Genomic DNA, 21,596 nt, shown 5'->3' on the forward strand with positions numbered 1-21,596 from the left:
TTCTGATAATCTTGGGTTTTCTCTGTATCATCCCCACTTATCATACAGGGACTTGTGCTTTCTTCCTCCTCCTGTAAGTCTCCTCAAATGACCAAGGCTGTATGTAAAATAGGTGATGCAAAAGTCAAGTTTCTGGCAATGCACAGGTGTTTTACTTTCCTGAATTATGTAGACTCTCAAGCTGGTGTCTTCAGGTCTGGGATCCCACAGCAGTGCCACCCACCCCGTGCTTGTCCTGGCCAGCAGAATGGCATCTTAAAGGGCAGTCCAATCTGACACTGTATCAGTATGTTATTTTAAAGTAAATAATTGTTTTCCAGTGCTAATTCCAACCCATTGGTCCTAGTTTTTAAAAGGAGAATTGCCCTTCCCTCTGGATCATATAAACCCAACAACCAAGAAACATTAGTAATTGTCAGCTGGACTTTACTAAACACTTTGTGTTTAATATATTTTAAATTATAAAGAAATTACAAGGAACTCCTAAAAAATTTAATACAAAAATATTACAAGTTAGGACAATTAAGCATTGGTAGATGACATTTAAAGAAGCATGCAGGAAAAGGTAGCATAGGATTAACATTTTCACTGTTAACAGAGCCTGCGTGCAGCAGAGAAAAGCACCACAAAACCAAGTGTCCATAATGGCTTTTCCTCTACTGTAGTTTTCAAGTGAATATATAGGAAAAAATAAAACCCAGTAAACTTTAACCTAGTCAGCTACATATTATAGTAGGTAAGAAACCTAATTCATGATAAAGTATGAGAACTAGTAAATAAAAAGTAACCGCCCCTGCAATGCCGGGCTCAATGAATTTCTGCTTAACTTCAGGCTCATACATACTCTAATCCTTGGCAGCCCAATGCTTTCTGGAAAAGTATAAAAACAGAATGCTATTAACAACCTATGCCATGCAATATAAGTTAACTGCTTGAAAACTAAAGGTTGTTAGCTCTAGTAATTGCAGTGACAGCACGACAAGGCTGTATTTGCCTGTTCCTACTGAGGAGCTGAAGAAAGGTGGAGGACATGGAGAAGGCAACCTGACTAAAAAAATGAAGAACATGACCGATGATGATTCTATTCTGAAAAAGTCTCTGGTAAATACAAAAGTGTTGAGAGTAACGGAGGCTGGAAAGGGTGCCTTGAGACTTTCATCATAGATTATGTTTGCAGTAATATAAGCAATGAGCTAACCACTGCAGTACGCTTTGTTTCTGGGGAGGGAGAAGCTCCTGCCCTGAAAGCCTTCAATGGCACATGTGGTGCCTTGTGTCACTGCATATGAAGCTAACAGTGAACCCGAGTCTTCATTCATGAGAGAAATCCTCTAAATAAAGTATCACATTTTCAAAATCACTTAGGAGTCATCATGATCTTTTAGTTATTACATGCTATTATTTAACAAATATAGAAAATAATCCCTCCATTTTAAAAAATCTTATCCCCTGCAAGAAGTAATAAAATAGCAAAAACTTTAATTTCATCTATGGGCTTCTTTAAAGTATACATCTTGGAAACAATGTTTATGAAAACAGTGGTTCCCATGGCAGTTATACTCACTGGAGACAGTGAGAGCTAGGACTGAGAGGTTGTAATAGGGAAGACTCTTGGAGCAAAATCATTTACTCTACACTGATTAGTGGGAGATAAAAGCAATTGAAATGTAAACAGGAAATTGTAAACAAACACCATCCCTCTCTTTACTTGACTAAATAGTCTTTACAAACCACATGGGGATCAAAGGTTTTATATATGTACACAGCCAACATAATATCAAAATATATTTTATTCTGGACCTCTTTCAGATCTGATTCAAATTACAGTTGTCAAAGCAATACAACGCAAAGGAGAAAACTGCAACAACAACACACACACACAAAAAAAATGTGCCTGGAAAGGGTCAAAGGGTCATTAGGGACAAATCACTGTGATGTCATTGACGTGGTCCAGGAGAGACAGGCATCAGCATCAGTCTTCCTTGCATAATCATCATGAAAACTGAACAATAAAGTTCTTTAACATGTACAAAAACTGTCCCGGGCTGGTTTATACTTTTATAACAGCTTTACAGTTAACTGGGAACTAAAGAGAGGATGCAGACATCATCACCCAGTGCTATGGTATGCTCACAGAATTAGACCCAAAAGATTTGCCAAACCCAAATGAAAACATTATATATAACAATAATGTCCAAGACAGGAGAGAAATCACTTCTGTATTTAAGGATGGCAAAGTTACACAAAGAAGTCTGCCTGCTTGTAATGAGATGAAAAGTACACCAGAAACGACATGCACAACATTTTCTCCAACTTACCCAGAAATTCCAAAGAAAACATGAAATAGCCTGATAGGGTTTTTTAAAAACAAACAAACAAACAAACAAAAGCCTGGTTATTCAACCTGCTTCAACACTGTCACAGAAGGGCAGAAATAAAGAATGCTATGGACAGCTCAGAACACAAGATTCTAAATAAGTGGATTAAAAAAATGTGAGCACTCCACTTCCCCTTTTTCTCTCTTCTACATTCAACTAGAATCATGTATTAAAAACTGATATTAAACATGACAGACACTTCAGAGTTATTACTGGAAGGAGGAGCTCAATCTTCCCTCCTTGCTGATTTCAGAGAAAAGGAGGGAACCAAAATCAAATGAAAAATCACTCTCAGGGTCTCTGCAGGCTGGCTGTTAGCCCCCAAATGCTGGCTTTTGCTGGTGTGCCACAATGTTGGTCCACGCAGGCAGAATTTCTACAGCAACTATGCAAGTACCACTCTTAGCTCAAGGGAATGAAGCTTTGGGGAAATATGCAACGTGCTCACAAAAATATAAATGGTCTTTAAAAGAGCAAGACAGCACTGTCTGAGATGGTTTTCCTATGCATCTGGTAAATCTTCTCATGTCTGCTAGCAGAAGCCTGGTCACTTGCAACTCCTTTCAACACTATAATGCCCAGTCCTCTGTGAGCCTCTGTTCCTCATTCATATTTTACAGTATTCTTTGTAACAAAATCATTCTACATTAACAGATAGCTCCTTAAAAATAGTACTCTCTCATTAAATCTGATTCGACAGAAAGAATCCTAAGGAAAAAAAGGAGTGCTTTATAAGTGAAAAGTACAAATCTTTGGCCTGTCTCTTGACATTTTTATGTCAAAAAGCAAAAAACCTTCATGTGATTCAATCTATTGATTACTTTTTGCACCATAATTTGTTTTTTTATACCACAAAAGGAGGCACTTTCAGTATCTGCAAAAGGTGTTTAATCCTAAAAACATACTCACCTAGAGAATAACTCATGAAAACAGATTTGCTACACTCTAAGACCTATTCCAGTTATCACTCCTAAAGTCATCTGAAAGTCAATATTACCTGATCATGGAAGAAGGGAATGGGGCAAATCTATGTCTCCAGCATGGAGAGCAGAGATTCCTTCATGCCTTCTAAGGGTGGCAAGCTGCTCCCTCTATTCGATGGTAATCAAGGAGTATTCATTTAAGTCTCCTTGCTCTCTTTTCCTTATGATTAAGTTCCTTACCGTAGAGCAAAAAACAGTGATTTAAATGAACACCATAGAAAGAGTACTGGACTCTGGGGATCTTCAGAGTAAGCGCTCAGAAAAAGACAGGAGGGAAAGTAAGAACCCCAAGACAGAACTTCATATGCTGTGAAACATGGTCTCCCATGATCATCTGACTGCTTGGGTGGAGAGACATGGTGCAGTATCTGTGGAGCAGCATTGTGGCACGTCAGCAGGCTACGGAGACAGTGACAGCAGCAGCAAAGCACACGGTCCTATGCTCACGAAGCACCACCACCTTCAGACACGTCTGTCCGGAAAGATCCAAGACTTCGGGACAGAAAGCTCTGCACTCATGCTCTGTTAGACATGAGGGCATAGTCAGGTGCTGAAGTAAAATAGCCAAAGTAGGAAAAGAAACCAAACCAACAAACACACCCAACAGGAAGCAAGACAATATCATAAAATTCAGCTCTCATTCTGGCAGCTGTATTGCAGGAATTTGTGACTGTCTTTGAATCAGCTGTGAAGAATGTCAATGACTGTATGCAAATGAATAAAATGTCATATCAAAATACAAAGCACTATCAGCGACCACCTCTGACCTCCACTTAGATTCAGTGCAACTGAGAAATGCACCACTGAAGGAAATGCAGCGCAGGCATGCTCAAACATTTGTGTCTATTCCTGGGAGCACATTTAAAAATTATTGCACACATTTTTTAGTTTTTATTATTTTTTTTTAAACAACAGAGGCCAAAGATGTGACCCTCTCTCAGTATAAGCAGAATCACAAGTGCCAGATACTCAGCATTGTAGATTTCCTACAGAGCCCCAGAGGAGTGAGCTCTACATATCTCAGTGGATCCAACCCTAAAAACACCTGGCACAAACCATAAACAACTGCCTCTCTGGGTGTTAATTTTAAAAATATTTTTACAGTATCCTAGACCCCACTAAGAACAATGGGGAGATATAACAATATATAGTGAAGTTTAAGTGTTATTCACCCTCTTTACCAAAAGCAAATGCCACCCTACCTTAGCGAAGACAAGACTTGCGTCAATCAATGCTGTTTTGCAAAGAACAAAGCAGCAGATAGTGAGCATTGAGGCTGCAGGGCTGGGTTCGAGACGCTTACCAAAACACAGGGTGGGGCTCAGCAGTCAAAGGCCTCAAACAAACTGGTGACGCAAATAGTGTTATAAATTTTCTAAGCAATTTCTTAATAAAAAATTTAAAGATATAAATTTGACAACTGTTCTCTTCAGAAGCGACACATCTGGGTTCTTCTGTTAATCTTGACTCTCCTGTTAATAAGCACCTTCGCAAACATGGCCTCTAGTGAATATTTGTAGGTATATTGTACTTTCAGCTGAGCACAAGAAGAGATCTGATTGGATGCCTATATCTTTAAAAAATACTTGATATGAACAGAGTAGAAGACATGATCTAGTAGTGATTACTGGAGAACAGCAGCTTAGATCTACGTTGCTCGACAACGCGCAGCCTTGAAGCCACAGCTGCAGGCACAGCAGCCACGCGCCTCCCTCACCTCAGCCACCGCTACTCAGAAACCTCTAAGCAAGCCTTTAAAAGTTGTTTTTAAAACTAAGGTAGCAAACATTTTGCCAAGTGATGGCAGTGTTATATGCCATAATCTTGCTTTGTAAAAAAGAAAAATAACATGAAAGATTTTTAACACTGGAATCTGGTTACATTACATATTTAAGCTTCTATACAGAATGATGGACACTTTGAGAAGCTAATCCTTATCCAGAAATATTTTAATCTCTTAAGAAATAAGTAAAGCAGACAAATGGTCAAAAAAAAAAAAAGAAAAAGAAAAAGAAAAAGAAAAGAAAAGAAAAAAAGCCCCATCCTAGGTTGCTCGTTCTCATAACAGTGCACATTTTGACCATAATTTAGTTATGGCTGCAAAACATCAGAAGATTTTTTTTTTTAAAAAGTGTCTCTTCTTTATGGTATTTTTTTTTAAAAAAAATTGTGCCCTTCTAGTCTTTAATTGGCAGAAATACGTCCCCAAGAAGAAACTTTTTACTTAAGCTATTATTTCTCTCTCTCTCGCTCTCTCTCTCACACACACATAAAACAAAAACAAAACCCCAAAAGAAAGATAACATAATACCCTTTGCTGATGTGTCTTAGAGAGTAACATGACAGGCGTCATGTGGTTTCATTTAATTCCAACTCCTTCACAATATGCACCAACTGAATATATGCTCTGGGAGCCATAAAATGTACCAAACATCTACCTTTCCAAAGAATGCAGTAAAATATTTTTAAGATTTTTTTTTGTTTTTTAAAAGGTAAGGAAAAATAAAAGCAAGAAAATGATTCACTCCCTTACTTCATGCACCCATAATCTAAACCAAAACAAACTTGAAAGCAAGAACGAACTACCACCGCGAGCTTTTGTTAAGTCCTTGTTCTCCGTACATACAAACTGTGCACTACTGAAGGGAAAAAAGAATATAATCCATGGTGTCGGCTGATTAAAAGAGAGAAACAAGGCTGTCATTAATATCCAAAACTGGTACATGTGTGGTTTGCTCTTATAACACATATTCCATCTCTTCTGCTTTTCATATCCAAACTTCTAAATGCTACTTAGGGGCACAGCAGGTTAGATCCCAGCACTTGGTGAGCAGAATTCACAAGCTGGGAAGAGACTCATCCTCAGGGTACAGCTGTGTTCATATATACTGCATGTATATATTTCTCTTAGATTTGGCTGTAGTGGACTGGCCATGGTTCAAGTGGGACTATAGCAGGATGTAGGTCAGGGATAGTCTTGTGGCTATGTACACATTCATAGTCGGTCCATGGCTTCCAACTAGTAACGCTATTTCCGAAGGTCTAAGACACAAACCTGTAAGAGATTACAACAGTCAGCCAGAAATCTGCCTTACATTTCAAGCATAACTTGTATATGGATCACAGTGTAATTTATAATGTTTCTAAGCTAAATATTCATAAAGTTAAAGCAACAAATCACAGAAAAAGACTTAAGTGAAGGACATAAGACCACTAAGTTGAGCAATGAATTCCCACAAGCTACAGTAACTGAAGAAATGCTGTCATAATTTTTAGGAATTAATCTTTATAGTCAGTAAAAAGGAGATAGGAGACATACAAAGTCTACCTCTCGAATCTTAATAAAGGCATCAGAATTACGAAAGCCATCTCACTGAACAGCCTGGCACTAAGCAGCTTCTGCTTCACAGCAGCAGAGGCCGCACTACTGTTCTCAAAATACAACCTACTAAGAGCATGTAAAGGTCTCAGTGTCAGATATGTCCATGAAGAAATCAGTCTCAACTCCACAACCCTAACATTTCCTTCACTGACCAAGTCAGCCGAAGCTTTACTTTCTTAAACGGTAATGGACACATCCAGCACACGTCCAGCACAGGGGCAGTAGTGGATGACGTCAATACCTTCATTGACATTGTTTTCTTTGCTATGACTGTGTATTCAACATGTCCCCTACTCTCTAAAAATGTATGAGTATACTCACTGAACCGTCTGATGCACTGGCTCCAACTTTGTCTCCTGCTGCATTCCAGCAAACTTCAAAAATCCCACCGGTTCCCCTGTAACTGTGAACTAGAGCACCTGTCTGAAAACATGAAGAACAGAACCCTAAGAATCATCATAGAAATGAAAATAGTGAGGTAAGATTATAATGCGTGAGAGGGAATCATGAGACTCCACCCCCTACACACACACACTGGTCTGAAAGCAGCTAATCGTTGCTGAGGGAAGAACACGCATTTTCTTTTGTGGTGTAGCTGTTGCCAGTATCCCTACAAATAAATCCGTTTAGATTCACTGTCTTCTCCAATCCCCAAATGCCACTAGAGGAGGAGGATTAACTGGGCAAGGAAAGGAGTCAGTGGGAGTGTGACAAAAAGAAAGGGGCTGGGATCAACTATTATATGATGTGCCGTACACATAATGGAACCTACTATTATGTATAACTACCATATAGTAACTTTAAAACGGAGAAGAGGGGAAAGAGAAAAACAAGGAGTGGGGGCAGGGGAAGAGAAACCCATTTAGGAGGCTAGTATCGTGGAATTATTATTGTAATTCATATAAACTTAGATAAAGTAATTTAAAAAGCAGTATATGGGGTCAAGATAAATTGTCAAGGAAAACAGAACTTGTGAATAGTTGGGGTCTGAGAGTGAGTCAAAAATATAATATATTATGATGCATTATTTTTAGCAATCAAGAGCTAGGATTTCATTTCAAGTAAAAATATAGGAAGGTTCTGAAACTCCCGAAATGTGCTATGGTAACCCCTTCACAGATGCCATCAGACTACTCTGAGCTGATGTTTGGTGACTGTTCCCCACTAGGATCTTGGGCCTCTTTGAAACAGCTGCAGGTGGGACAGTCGATGCAGGGTAGGAAGAGCGCCTGCTACTGAGAGGCGTATGCACTTTGTCAGTAACAAAACAGCATCACAAAGATCAGGTTTTAAAAACAAGAAAGATACTGTGTTCATGCTGTTATGGCATACTCCCTTGAGTAGTATGGGTAGGTCAGGGACAGTTCACGGTAGGTAAAGGAAGACAAGATGCACATGTCCTTCTTGAAGGATGCTACAGAAGTTCCTTAAAAGTGTGTCCAGGAATGTTAACAATCTCATTCTTAGCTGAATTCTAAGAATAGCTATTTTATTCCTTTAATGAAAACAAAAGTTCAGTTGCCACTTAAGACCTAAAATCAGACCAGACACGTACTTTCCTATGAAGCCACAGAGCAGAGAGCAGAGGGCAGAGGCTGTGCAGCGCAGTTAGAAACGACAAGGGTCTGACAAAGCACAAGTGACCCCTGCAGCTCAGCAGTAACCTGAGAATTGTCTTCCAAACAAAACCCTCACGCACCTTGCCCACCACTATCCTGGCACACAGACCTCAACACCTTGGTCTTGACTTCCTCTTCAAATTTAGCCCAACACCATACACAAACCACAGATGTTATGACTAAACTTTCAGAAAGTTCTCTTTCCTAAAGTTGTCATAGTTTGAGACCAATGGCAGCCTTACCTATCTGTGCTTACTGAGAAAACAAAGAGGACGGAGGCAGGATGGAGAGTGACTAAGTGTAAAAGCAGACCCTGCAGACCAGACCTATGGCAGACGGATAAATGTGGGGCTTTTATGGCTGCCCACCTGCCCATTTACCAATCTATCTCTAAGTTGAGGCAGGACGGTAATAAGCCCAAACATGACCAAAGGCAGAAATGTGATGGTGAGGATTAGTGGGTCACATTTATCTTATCTGTATGCTGGAACAAGACACAGCCCCCCACCTATCATACACCCAGGGGACAAACTATAACCAACAGCAGAGTCTGTATCTACCAATAGATGCCATCTGCCATTTCACACTCAAGTTTAAAAAGGTAAAGGAACTCAAAACAGTGAACAGCACCAACAGCAGACAGCTGATCAGATAACCTTAAATGAGTTACATTTCACTGAAATTATTTTGGCATAATGGATTACAATTGGAAAAATCTTCCAAGCATTAAGCAAACACCAAAAGAACACGTACTTTAAAAGACAGCATTCATACAAATGTAAAAACCACAAAGCACTTCAGAGCAATCATAAAAATTTACTGAAGAAATAAGACAGAAAAATGGATATAGTGTATTCATGGGTAATGAATTCAAAGTAATACATAGATTTAATGTAGTTAAACAAATCCAGAAATACATCTAATTTAGGAAATGCTGAAGACTAAAGTGCCAAGAACAGAGACACCTGCCACAGAGAGTAGTCAGGCCTGTGTGTGGATTCCGCTATGTACAAGGACACAAAAGAGAACTGGGGGCTAGAGATGCAGCTCACTGTAGAGGGTGCTGACCTGGGAACCCTAGGGACCTAGCTCAATCTTCTGGAATATGAGGCAAGGAGCAAGCAGCAAGCCAACCATGTTCATGGTTGACAGATTTGGTATACATAGTAAAAATAGGAAACAGTGAATGACTCCAAGACAACTGCCTATCTACATGTAAAGATGACTTTCTTTCTGGACCTCACACCATACAGACCACAACAGGGACCACTAACAAAATCAAGCTTAAACATTGTAGGAAAAAAGAAAAGAAACCCCAGTGACATAAACACACATACACACACTAATCTGAACACTCATTTGAAAGAGCGATACAGCAAGTTCTCCATGAAACCGGTGGAAAGGAAGACTACTGCAATAATACCTAGAATGGAAGAGACGCAGAGCACACAAGGACTAAGTAGCCAATGAACAAAAAGAACAGCAGAGCAGAACATGAAACTGAATGTTTAAATAAATATGATTACATTTACCAAATCACAAAAATGTTTAGTGAACTGAGAATTCAGGATACTGGAGATACGAAGTACAAAATGGTATGGATTCTTCATGAACCCAGAGTTTCCTTTCTTGAGTATACAAAATCAAACATGCACACACATAGATATGCAAAAATACTTGAACATAATGTCCATATAAGCATTAGAAAAAGTTTGATTCATTTGCATGTCAATAACAAAATGAACCAAACCACTGTTTTAGACCTCAATGAACTCTTATAATCATAAACCAGAAACTGTTAGTGCAAATCACAAGTTTTAAAAGATATGTGGTATATCAAACCATTTATGTACAATTTTACCACACAGAATATACATTTACTATGGGATTGGCTGACAGCTCTTCATGACTGATGCAGACAGGCATTAAATTCTTCAGCTGTGCCAAAAAAACAATTTAGTTGAAATCCTTTTGAGAACTGTAAGAAAGATATCTACAACAAACACAGCAAAATATCCTTATAAAGTAAATCTGGAGATTTATGTTAATCACATTATTCATATTTATGTTCACTCCCAGGCATGCATCATTGTTCAGTTTTTAGAAGTTGAGCTGCATGTACCAGTACTCTCTTAGGACCACAACAGTAAAAATTTTGAAATGGTGGTTTTAAACAGGTATTTCATAACAACAAAATTTGTTTGGTATATATTTATAAAGAAAAATAAAAGAATAGAGATAAGACATTGTGTGTGTGTGTGTGTGTGTGTGTGTATGTATTTATGAATACACAGATGGCTTTTGAGTTGGCCACTGGCTCTGTCCCTCTCTAAATCCAAGCATGTTGTTAAAATAAAAATTCAGAGTTTCTGTCTCGTGTCAGGAGCCATGATATGGGAAAGAAAAAGGAATTTAGAAAAAATTTTACTTTTCTTCCTATTTTTGTCTCTATCGTACCTTTCATTGAATATATGTCTGCTTATATCTATATAAATAATGTTTAAGTTTTCCACAATAAACAATGAATTTTCCTGCAGTAATCGTCGAAGTTTCCATGAAGAAGGTGGAGCCTCACAACAATTCCACCTGGTTGATATGATGTCATGATGCTGATAGCACTTCTACAAGACCTGTTTTGAGTACCAGCTGCTCAAAATGGCTTCAACTTGGGTAGCTGAAATGGTGCATTTTTTTTTCTTTTTTACAATGTTCTGGCCAGACCTCCAAATAGGAAGGAAGCTCAGAAAAATCCTACCAATTACTCAGAGACTATTTGCAATTATACCAGACAGTATCTTGAAACTTAACCATCATTTTACTTTCACAAGATCCCATAGAAAGAACATTGTCCCATGACAGCTGGAAGTAATTCTAGAAGACAAAGTCCCCTCTCACAATAAAGTTTGTCCTCAGGGTCAGGGACATCATTTAGGGGTTGATTATAATTGGTATAGGGTTGGGGGTTGGGGGGAAATTGTCAGCTCAAGGATCTCTTTGGGAAAAAAAGGAAGAAATTGTATGGGATAATAAGATTAGTATGAACTTACACTAATAATAATAATAATAATAGTGAGTAATAGAGTAAATATTTGTGAGCTATTATTTACAGGTAATTACATTGGTATAGGTTCTTGTATATTGATACAAAGTTAAATTACATTGAATATTGTATGCAAGTTTGCTTTTACCTCTGCTTAAAACATTTTTTATATATTGATTTATATCTATCATACTGCAATGTACATTTCTTCCTCTGATCAAGATACTTATATACTGTTTGCAGTTTGAGGTCACTGTCCTCACTTGTTGCATGTTTGTTTACTGTATAATATTCTAATATGAAGTCTTAGTCTTTAAGTTATATAGGTATTAAGAATTATAGATAATAGTCATCTATGTTTGTCATACTTAAATTAGACTAATCAGGTTCTTTAAATACACAGAGATTATATTCTGCATATATAGGTAATCTTCAACCACTTCAAAGAGCTATAGGATATGGCATTTAAACATTTAAATAATTTAGGGTTCTGTTGAAGTGAGACACGATTGCTCCTGGCTGCACTTCCTGTATACTCAAGTAATATTATTTCCCTTCTCAGCTCTTCAATGGGGTTGAAGACTAGAGAGTTGTAGTTACTTTACTCTCATGACTTGGCCAAGTTATTTATTTATACAAGACTTAAACTATAGTTAGGATAGGATAATTATTGAATATATTTTTTCTTATTGTATATAATTTTGTATTAGGCTTAGAACTCTCTTATTTAAACAAAAGGGGGAGGTGCTGTAGGAAGTCTTACAGCCAGCCAGTGGTTACCAGCCCACTGGGGTGTGGCCTCTTATAATATATAAGTCGATGTAGAACATGCATTGACTCTCTTTCCAGTTGCTGGATTCAGTTTCTATTCTCCGTTCAAGCAGAGGATTCTGATTTGTGAGTTTACCCCTAAATAAATAATCATCTATTTCTCAATTCTGAGCTAGTGTGGGATTTCTTTTAAGTGTCCTTCCACAACATTAATCTAGTAAGATATTACAATGTGATACATTTTTCTTTCTTTTTTGATTTTATGGTTTGTTTGAGACAGGTTTTCTCTATGTAACAGCCCTGGCTGCGCTGGAACTAGTTCTTGTAGACCAGGCTGGCCTGGAACTCACAGAGATCCACCCGCATCTGCCTCCCGAGTATGGGTATTAAAGGCGTGTGTCACCACCATCTGGCAATATAGAATATTTTTATTTTAAATCCAAGAACATGCTTCTAATACCAGCACTTGGAAGGGGAGGCAAGACAAGTTCAAGATCAGCCTGATCACAAAGTGAGACCTCTCAAAAAACCAAAACAACCAATGATCCAGTTGAAAAAAGAAAGAGCATGATCTAAAAGAAGCCTCCCCTTCAGGGGAATTAACTCCAAGCACTGATAGAGGAGATTACTTGAAATAATTCTGCACAGCGAAGGAAATATTCAGCAGAGTACAAACTGAAATGGGAAAAAATTTGTGCCAACTATACTTCAAATAGAAAAATATACAAAGAAAACATTTTTTAAAATGAAGCACTGAATAAGTGACTCATCCTGTTAGTGAATCGGCTAACTAAGCAACTGACAAAAAGAGAGATATACATGGCCAATAAATGTTTCCTAAGTTTTCAACATCCTTGCATCAGTTGAAACCACTTTAAACTCCCAGCTTCCCTAGTCAGAAGCTGTCTGTTCATGAAGCAGACAAGGGTCAATGTGCTGGCAGGTGTGCAAACCAGTACAGTACCTACAGAAACCAGAGCACAAAGACAGGATCACATGCAGATGTGGCGTAAGTACACACCTGTAGGAATTCCTCAGCACACCAGAGACACATGCACAGCCATGATCACTGCTATACTACTCAAGAGGAGCAAGGAATGAAACCAGCCTAGGTGTTTATCAACAGATGAATGGAGAGAGAAGAATGCATATTTATGAATGGAATTTTATGTAGACTTAGAGGAAAAAATAAAACATGACATTTTATAGGAAAATGGCTGAAAAGGCAATTATTGCTAAGCAAAATATGCCAGACTCAGAAATATAAATATAACATGTTTCCTTTCATGGGGGATACTAGATTTTGGGTTTTATTTATATGGGTGGCATACTCATTATCATCTAGTGACATCATAAACAGGGGGTTATGAGAAGAGATTAAAGGTCTTAATGGGGGGGGGGTCAGGTAATAAAACCCATGTGATGTGAAGATGGAATGGGAGGCTGTGGGGTGGGTGAAAGGGTCAGAGAGGGGACTGGGAAACAGTTCAACAAGAACAAAACATAAAGAAAGTATCATAATGAAGTCCTTAGTTCCAATGCTAATTTTCAAAGTAAAATTAAAATGAATTTTTAAAAAATGCTCAGGGAAGTCAGCCTACATCCTCAGGTGTGTAAGGATTCTCCACTGCAATGCCTGCTCTATCTGGAAGTCGGACCTCTGCTGAGTATGACCCAGAAATCTCATGGTGCTTTGTGCAATTAGCAACTCAGTAAGGATAAAGAAGCTCCTAAGAACAGTTACTGTAGGGCATGAGGGCAGAGGCAACTTGTGACATCAACTATGGTGGATATCTAGCAATAGAGTTGCCAATAATATATTAGTATGTCAGACACCAACAAAGACCTGGGGAACACAGAAGACGCAGTGTATGGGGCACAAAAGCTCACCCACTGGCTTCTATTTGGGAGGAGACTCTTTACAGTGCCATCTCTGAGAAGGCAGCAGGGTTTAAATCTGGTCCAGTCATGCAGCCTTGTCTTTTAACCTCAACAAATGTCAACTACAACATTTCTTATTTCATATCCACTATGTTGCTCAAAAATAAAATAACAAGACAAGAAATCTAATTCTAAATTCTGATTTGCACATAAAAATGCAGTGTTCAATCACTGTTGATTGAAAAAGTACACTGTTGATTTTAAAAAGGCTTTTAAAACTAAGCAGTAAATTGATGTCAAATGAGGAATAACCAAAATGTAAGTAGGTAAATGCTTCTAACTCAGTAAGTGTGGCTGACAGTGTAAATGACTGGGACGTACCTGTGTGTTCCAGATGTGTACACATTTGTCAAAAGAACCACTTGCCAGATACCTGCCATCAGGACTGAAAGCCACACTGTACACAGGTTCTTGGTGTTTTGTCAAAGTATGGATACAAATCCCTCGGTCTACGTCCCATAACCTAACTGTAGAATCAAAGGATGCACTGAAAGTAAAAGGGAAAATAATTTTATAAGTAGCTAAATATTTTCTTGGCCTTGTCCCCAGCTTCCCACATTCTGCCTAGCAGATTATACTGTTAAAATCCAAGTATTGTAGAAACTGGAAAATAAACAAGAAAAAGCTGAAGGCCCAGCTCCTGCCCAGTCACTGTATTCCCAACAGTCCTAGTTATTGGTCCATGGTTCTGAATATCAAACTGACTGTATTTTGGGATTCATCTCTCTCTTGAATAAAAAAAAGCTGCCGATACAACAACTTTATTATTATACTATGCCCCAATGATCTGTATGTCTCACTACAGAGCCCAAGTTAATTACTATGTTAGGCATACTGGCCTAAGTGCTGGATTACAAGGACAAGCTAAGCCTAATTATGGGGTTTTATTTAAGAGATTAAAATAAAAAAAGGAAAAAAGAAAAATGGCATTAAGGCCTGAAATACTAAAGCTAAAAATTCCATGTTTAAAGGTTTCCATTGAAATATATTCCTCTCATGATATACTCCATGTTTTCTGCCATACTTTCCCAAAATTTTTATTCTTGACTCAATAGGAAAAGTGAAACAGACACATTACCTTGCTAGCATAAGGTTGGCATTTGGATTATTTGTCCCTGGTCCTGTTGGACTCCATTTAATAGTATAAATTTCTTTATTATGTGCTTGCAAATCATGGACACAGTTATCTTGCTTCATACTCCAAATCTACCAAGAGAAAAAAATTGGTAATTTTCCATATAACAGATACATTTAAAAGCATTATCTTTCCAGTACAAAATGAGTCATATAATCAACCATCAAGGGAACGATTTCAGACAAACTTAAAAGTAGTTGAAATGTATTTAACATTAATCCATAACTTGTATTAAATTCTTCACAAATACTCCTAACTGTAAAACGTGAAGGCTGAATTAACTGCAGTTTTCCTAAGATTGTTTTGAAAAGCCATAAGTCGCACAAATCTTAACATTTAGAAAGTCCTTGGATAAGGGTTATAGTAACTCTGGTGGAGCACTTGTGTGAGCGGTTAAGTACTGTGTGAGGCCCTGGGTTCAGTCCCAAAACCACATACACACAACCAAAAACAACTGGAATTAACACTCTGGAAATGCAGTAAACAGCTAGAGAACAGCACAGTTCTTCGTAGCTTCGATAAATACTTCTCTTTAGCCTTTTCAACAGCACTGGCAAGCCTGACATACCCCTTGCAACCTATTTACATTTCCTATCTATTCTGGCCACTGTCTTGATCTAAATTCTGTTCTTGAAGTTTACCACCCTATCACCTACTCTTCATTACACACTACCCATTCTATTTCTGCTTTGGAATCCTCTGTGGCCCCAAACGTCTTTGTAAGGTTAAGAAAATATCCAATCTAGAACCTGAGGTATCTAATTACAGGCTGTTTAGCTTGCAGCTCAATTCATGGCATGAGCTTCTCTGGATATTGGCTTTCCTTCATAGTATAAGTTCTACTGCATGAGCATGAGAAGAAAACTTGGAGACAGACAATTACTATTGTGGTGGTATAGGCTCATACCCAGTGCTTGGTAAGATGTGAAGACTCTCAAATTTAGGACCAGTATGGCCTACATAGTGAGAGTCTGACTCAAAATAAAGATCAGCCCAGCGCTGGCATGCTTTCTTAGTACACCCAAGTGCTCCATTTGATCCTCAAGATGAAGGGAGGGAAAAGAACACTTAGCTGTGCACAGTGAAAGAAGTGATTTTTCTCTGATGATTATGCTACTTGTAATGGTTGTCACTATAGTCAATGATACCGCAAGGCTAAAGATAAAATGTTTCAAGAGATCATGTGTGGCATGAGGAGGTACCAACATTCACTCTGGAGATTAGCACTAAGCTAGTCTTTACCTCACAATTATGTTTTCACTACCTGTGGTACGAAAGGTATTAAGTTTCGCTTTTAGTCACATCACATTGTGTTCTTTGATGGTTAATGCTCTGTCTCAACTTGATTGGGTCATGGAGAAAACAGGTATTTGGCTAAGTATTATTTGCCCATTTTTCTCAAAAAGAAAGAACAAAACAGACTGAATTCTCTATATGGGCGAGCAGTATTTATGTAAAAAGCCACCACTGTCTTCTCTAGCTTCACTTCTGAGCCAAAATATGGGACTTCTGCCTGGGTCTTACTCAATGGCCCCGACACTCCAGATTCTTAGGTCTTGAGCTTCAAGATTGAAATCACACGGCTGGTTGTGGTGTTTGAGTGAGAACGGTCCCTATAAGCTTATATATTTAAATGCATGGTCCCCAGTTGGTGAGACTATTTGGGAAGGATTAGGAAGTGTGACCCTGTTGGATGATGTGTATCACTAGGGGTGGGCTGTTTAATTTAAAAAACCCACACCATTCCCATTTAGTTCTGGGACTCATGGTTGTTGATATAAGCCAGTGCCATGCCTAACTGCCTGCCCCCATGCTCCGTGCCATAATGGTCAAGGACTCACCATCTGAAACTGTAAATCCCAACAAACTCTTCTATAAGTTGCTTTCTTCATGGTGTCTTAGCACAGGAATAGAAAGTAACTAAGACAATGGCTTTCCTCAGTATCCAGTTTTGAAGACAGCAGTGAATACAAAGTCCCAGCCGCCATGATATATAGATTTTCCCAAGTCTCTCATAGATTAATGTATGTCCCTATACCTTCTTACCAGTGAAAAACAGTAACAAATACAGCAGCATGATATACCTACACAGTCATTCTTTCGATAGAATTTCCTATATTCAAGTATACAAGTATTTCAGGGGGAAAAATTAACAATTAAAAAGCTTTAATTTAGGTTTTACATATCAAAAGGACATTTAAAAAAGTCTTAAGCCAGATATGGTAGCACTCAAAAGGCAGACTCTTGAGTTTAAGATAAGCTTGGTCTATATAACTATATAACTGAGTTTCAGGACAACCAGAGCTACACCACTAGTGAGACCTTGACTCCAAAAAAACAAACAAACAAACAAACAAAAAAACTCTTTAAAATGCCTGGCCACACATCGTGAACCACCTTCACCCTAAAGCGCCCACTACCTGAATTACCTTCAAGGTCATGTCATCTGAACACGAGGCCAGGAGATTGCCAGTTGGGTCCCATTTGATAGCGTTTACTTCATTCTAAAAATAGTAGTAAATATTTATATTTTCATTTTATTGAACAGGTTGTTATTTGATATTTAATATGTTTCTGAGATATCATTTGCTAAAAATAACGATTTTACACAGGGAACAGACTTCTTACCGTGTGTCCCTGGAATGTTTTGACAGGTCTGTCTTGTCCCAGTTTGCAGACATGAATGCACATATCTGTGCTACAAGACGCGAAGGTGTTGTTGCTCTGCCAGTCGACATCCAGTGCTGGGGCTGGAAAGGGGCAGAGGTTAGGCTTGCATTTGCACATGATTGTCATGTAGGAGGAGAGCTCTGAATCATGGCTAGACATTAAGAGTTATAGGCAGCAAATATTTTTTTTTACACTTTTTTATCTATTTATTTTTTTATTTTTAAGGTGCACTGGTGTTTTGCCTGCATGCATGTCTGTGTGAAGATGTTGGACACCCTAGAAGCAGAGTTATAAACAATTGTGAACTGTCATATTTGGGAATTGAACACAGGTCTTCAGGAAGATCAGCCAATGCTCTCAACTGCTGTGCCATCTCTCAGTCCCTACTTCACATTTTTTATGATACAAAGAAAAAATTTAAAAAGATAAAGTTATCTACGTATCAAAAATACCAGTACCTTTCAGCTATATGATAACGGTGCCCAATAACTCACACTGCACTGGAGCACTGAGTCTTGGCTTCTCATCTGTATAACAATACAGTCAAGCCTGTGTATGTGTGATGGAAAGAAGCTTTGGTTCTACCACTATTGTTTTAAGCAAAGAAAGTCACTTGTGACCCTGGGGTAACACCCACTTCTAAATGTCATTTAGTATTTGGAGATGGTGCCAGGACCAAGAAGATGCTGCTTTTCAGAAGAATGCAACAGACCATAGCTCAGAGAAATGATGCATCAGAGCCACTCCCATTGTTAACTGTTCTTCCCAAGCAAGGACACAGCAGATAATTAGCAAATATATTTTCTTCTAAATAATTCTTGCAAAATTCCTTTCTAAGAAAAATCAAGTGAATCTTAAAACTGTTAAATTTAAAATCACTAAAGTCCCAAAATTGACTAGGATTCAGTATGCAGCCTAATTTCAGCTCAGAGACGATTACAAATTTCTTTTATTTCCCCTATAGCAAGCCGCAATGGCTCTGTTATTAGTTTCACAGATCAAAGCAAGTATAGCATTTAACTGGCTTAATTGTGAACACACAGGGAACACTGTCTTCACAAACTAGGCAGCTGTGCTGAAGAAGTTTTCACTGGGGAAATAATAGGACATTTAGACTTAGCCTCAGTTATGGCACAATTCCGATGGTCTGCTAAACTAGAAAAAGATACTTTCTGAACCTTGCTAGTCTGTCAACCCCACTTAGAGACAAGAAGAAACAGAAAGGTGAAGGATATTTCTCCATTTTCATTTCACAGAAATTTCCTAATTCCATCTCTTACTTCATTCTCACACTTGGCCAAGTATGACTTCCAGGGGGTGGAAGCTGCACCATCCAGCGACTGTCCACCCTGGCCAGCAGCATGTGATTGCTGGCATGCCAGCAGTCCTGGTTCTTTTCAGTTTCCCCTCAGGTTCACTCTCACAAGCTACCCTCCAGTTCCTGTGCTCCCTAGTCCTGCATGTGTTTCAGAGAAGAAGAGGGGGTCAGGAGTGCAAGGTCAGTAGGAGACACACTGCTGTTGCCCCTTGCTCAGCCTGGGTTTCTCATTGACCCTGCTGTTACTGGGCATCCTCTTCTCAGTAGTTCAGATTCCCACTGAACTGGTAGCACTTTCCACTGCTTTGCAGTCTCTTTCCTGCAGTTGCTCCTCTCCGGGTGACCTCACTATTCCTAATGGTCTCACTTTCTGATACTGCTACAGTGACTTCCTTCTGCTGCAGTTCCTGTCTTGGATCCAAGTATAGACTATTTTCCTGACAAAAGCTTGATTCAGTAAACACTGCAATATTAACTTGAAATATTATTCTGTAAAATGCTATTTAAATTTATTTCTTTTATAGAAAATAATTCTAAGATTAAGAAGTAGAAAATAAGGTAGGAAGAAGGGGCTGGGATTTTTAACGATTTTAGAAAATAGATAATTATACAAAAAAAAAGTACGAAGAAGGGTAAATACCTGATATGACCTACGAGAGCCTGAATGGGCTGCAGACATGAGAGAAGGCCGACAAATATTAATCTGCACTAAGACAGACATACTTTGGTTCAGGGGAAAAAAAACAAACTGTATTGTAGAATGATTAACAAAAACCCAGAGACAGAAATTGGAGCTCAACCTGAAGGTCAAAAAAGCAAAATAGCCAGCCACTTGCTCTTACTTATACCTCAGTCTGAAATGGGGATAACAATGTAGTAATATTTCATTTGTGTTTTAATAAATAAAGCTTGCCTGAAGTTCTAAGAATAAAATAGCCATACTCATCAGTTTTACAGATAAGGCAGTGGTGACACACGCCTCACCAGTTGCCATAGAAACTGGGCATTAGTGGTGAACACCTTTAATCCAAGCACTAGAGAGGAATATAAAATGGGAAGAGATAGCTCTCATACATAATCATTCTGAAATTTCTGGAGGCAGAACGGCCATTTTGGGCTGAGGTAGTGGTGAGAGCCAGTGGCTGGTTGCTTTGATTTTTTTTTTTTTGACCTTTAGGCTAAACTCTATTTCTGTCTCTGGGTTTTTATTAATCGTGCACATTAGTAACTAAGAAATCAGTCAGGAATGTTAAACCGAGTGATGTGATGCAAGTGCCTGCAGTGTGCCTGGCTCTGAGATCCCACAGATCCAGGCAACCGGAAACGCCAGGGAACAGCATTCCTAAGGCGGGCCAAGGAAGAGTAAGTTCCTAATCCAAAACAAACCCACGGGAAAGTCTATTTATTATTATGGTCATATTTTATACATGTAGACGAAGCTAAGAAAAGTTAAGCAATTTTCCCAAATACTTTTATTCTACAGTTTTAAAGTTAAAATGAAAAATTCTCTCTTCAATTTAATTAATTTTTATTAATCCAAATGATTGCAGAATTTTTGTAAAGAATAAACCTATGGAAAAAAGGCACATTTATAAAAAGTGCAAGGCAGATACTTCCATTTCATTATATATCAGCTACTTCTCCCCAGAACTTTGTTAAAGTATAAACTTCCTATCTTGAAAACTTTCAGTTCCTCCATCATCCCTCTTCATTCTGGCCCCTCTCAGGTTCTTGTTCCCTTATGTTTTAATTCCTATCTAAAGGGCATTATATCCCTGAGCCCAGGATCTCATAACTCACATATGCACATGCATACATGAGGCAGGAATAAATGGACAGAGGCTTAATTCTACCCCTTAGTTAGCTTAGGTTGGAAATCTGAGAGGACACACTGAGGAACACCTCAAATGGGTAGAATTCATTACACTGTGGCTAAGCATGCACACTCCCCAACTCCAAGTTTGTATCACTCCCAGGAAGTATGAGAAAATGAGACTACCCAGAGACAGAAGAACAGTCTACCCAGGCAATGACTAGAACCCAGGGTGAAACAGAAGCAGAACAGGTAAACAGGAGGTGCTGTGTAAACATATATTGTGTGGTAAGCTGATAGAATGTTCGTTGCTTAACACCATGTCTGCAAACCACTCTACTCAGACCATACTGAAAAGTCATTTTGCTCTCAGTTGGTTTGTTTGCTCACAGTGTAGAACCTCAGAGCACAAGTCTCGAAGCAGCAACTGTTATCAGGTAATGGTAAAACTCCTGCTCTGACTGGCCTCATGCAATATTGCTGAAGTCAACATTACTCAGCTACTAAAATCAAAAAATTCACTAAGATTCGAAACAAATAGGTACA

At 38.5% G+C, this 21,596-nt stretch overlaps 1 protein-coding gene across 7 annotated transcripts in view; it reads right to left on the reverse strand.

Annotated features, from left to right (window-relative positions):
- Positions 1-1,772: 1,772 nt before the first annotated feature.
- Tbl1xr1 (TBL1X/Y related 1) overlaps positions 1,773-21,596 on the reverse strand; it is a 135,410-nt gene continuing 115,586 nt past the window's right edge. For all 7 annotated transcript variants that reach the window (XM_085682286.2, XM_085682287.2, XM_087899638.1 and 4 more), the window contains 6 exons: positions 17,878-17,999; positions 17,679-17,753; positions 15,193-15,320; positions 14,436-14,601; positions 7,065-7,166; positions 1,773-6,416 (listed from right to left, as the gene is read on the reverse strand). In XM_085682286.2, coding sequence (XP_085538412.1) covers positions 6,390-6,416; positions 7,065-7,166; positions 14,436-14,601; positions 15,193-15,320; positions 17,679-17,753; positions 17,878-17,999 — 620 coding nt within the window. In that variant the 3' untranslated portion in view covers positions 1,773-6,389. The remainder of the gene's footprint in view (positions 6,417-7,064; positions 7,167-14,435; positions 14,602-15,192; positions 15,321-17,678; positions 17,754-17,877; positions 18,000-21,596) is intronic.

Source organism: Myodes glareolus, chromosome 20, assembly GCF_982192425.1.
Source record: "Myodes glareolus chromosome 20, mMyoGla1.1, whole genome shotgun sequence".
Classification (NCBI taxonomy): domain Eukaryota; kingdom Metazoa; phylum Chordata; class Mammalia; order Rodentia; family Cricetidae; genus Myodes; species Myodes glareolus.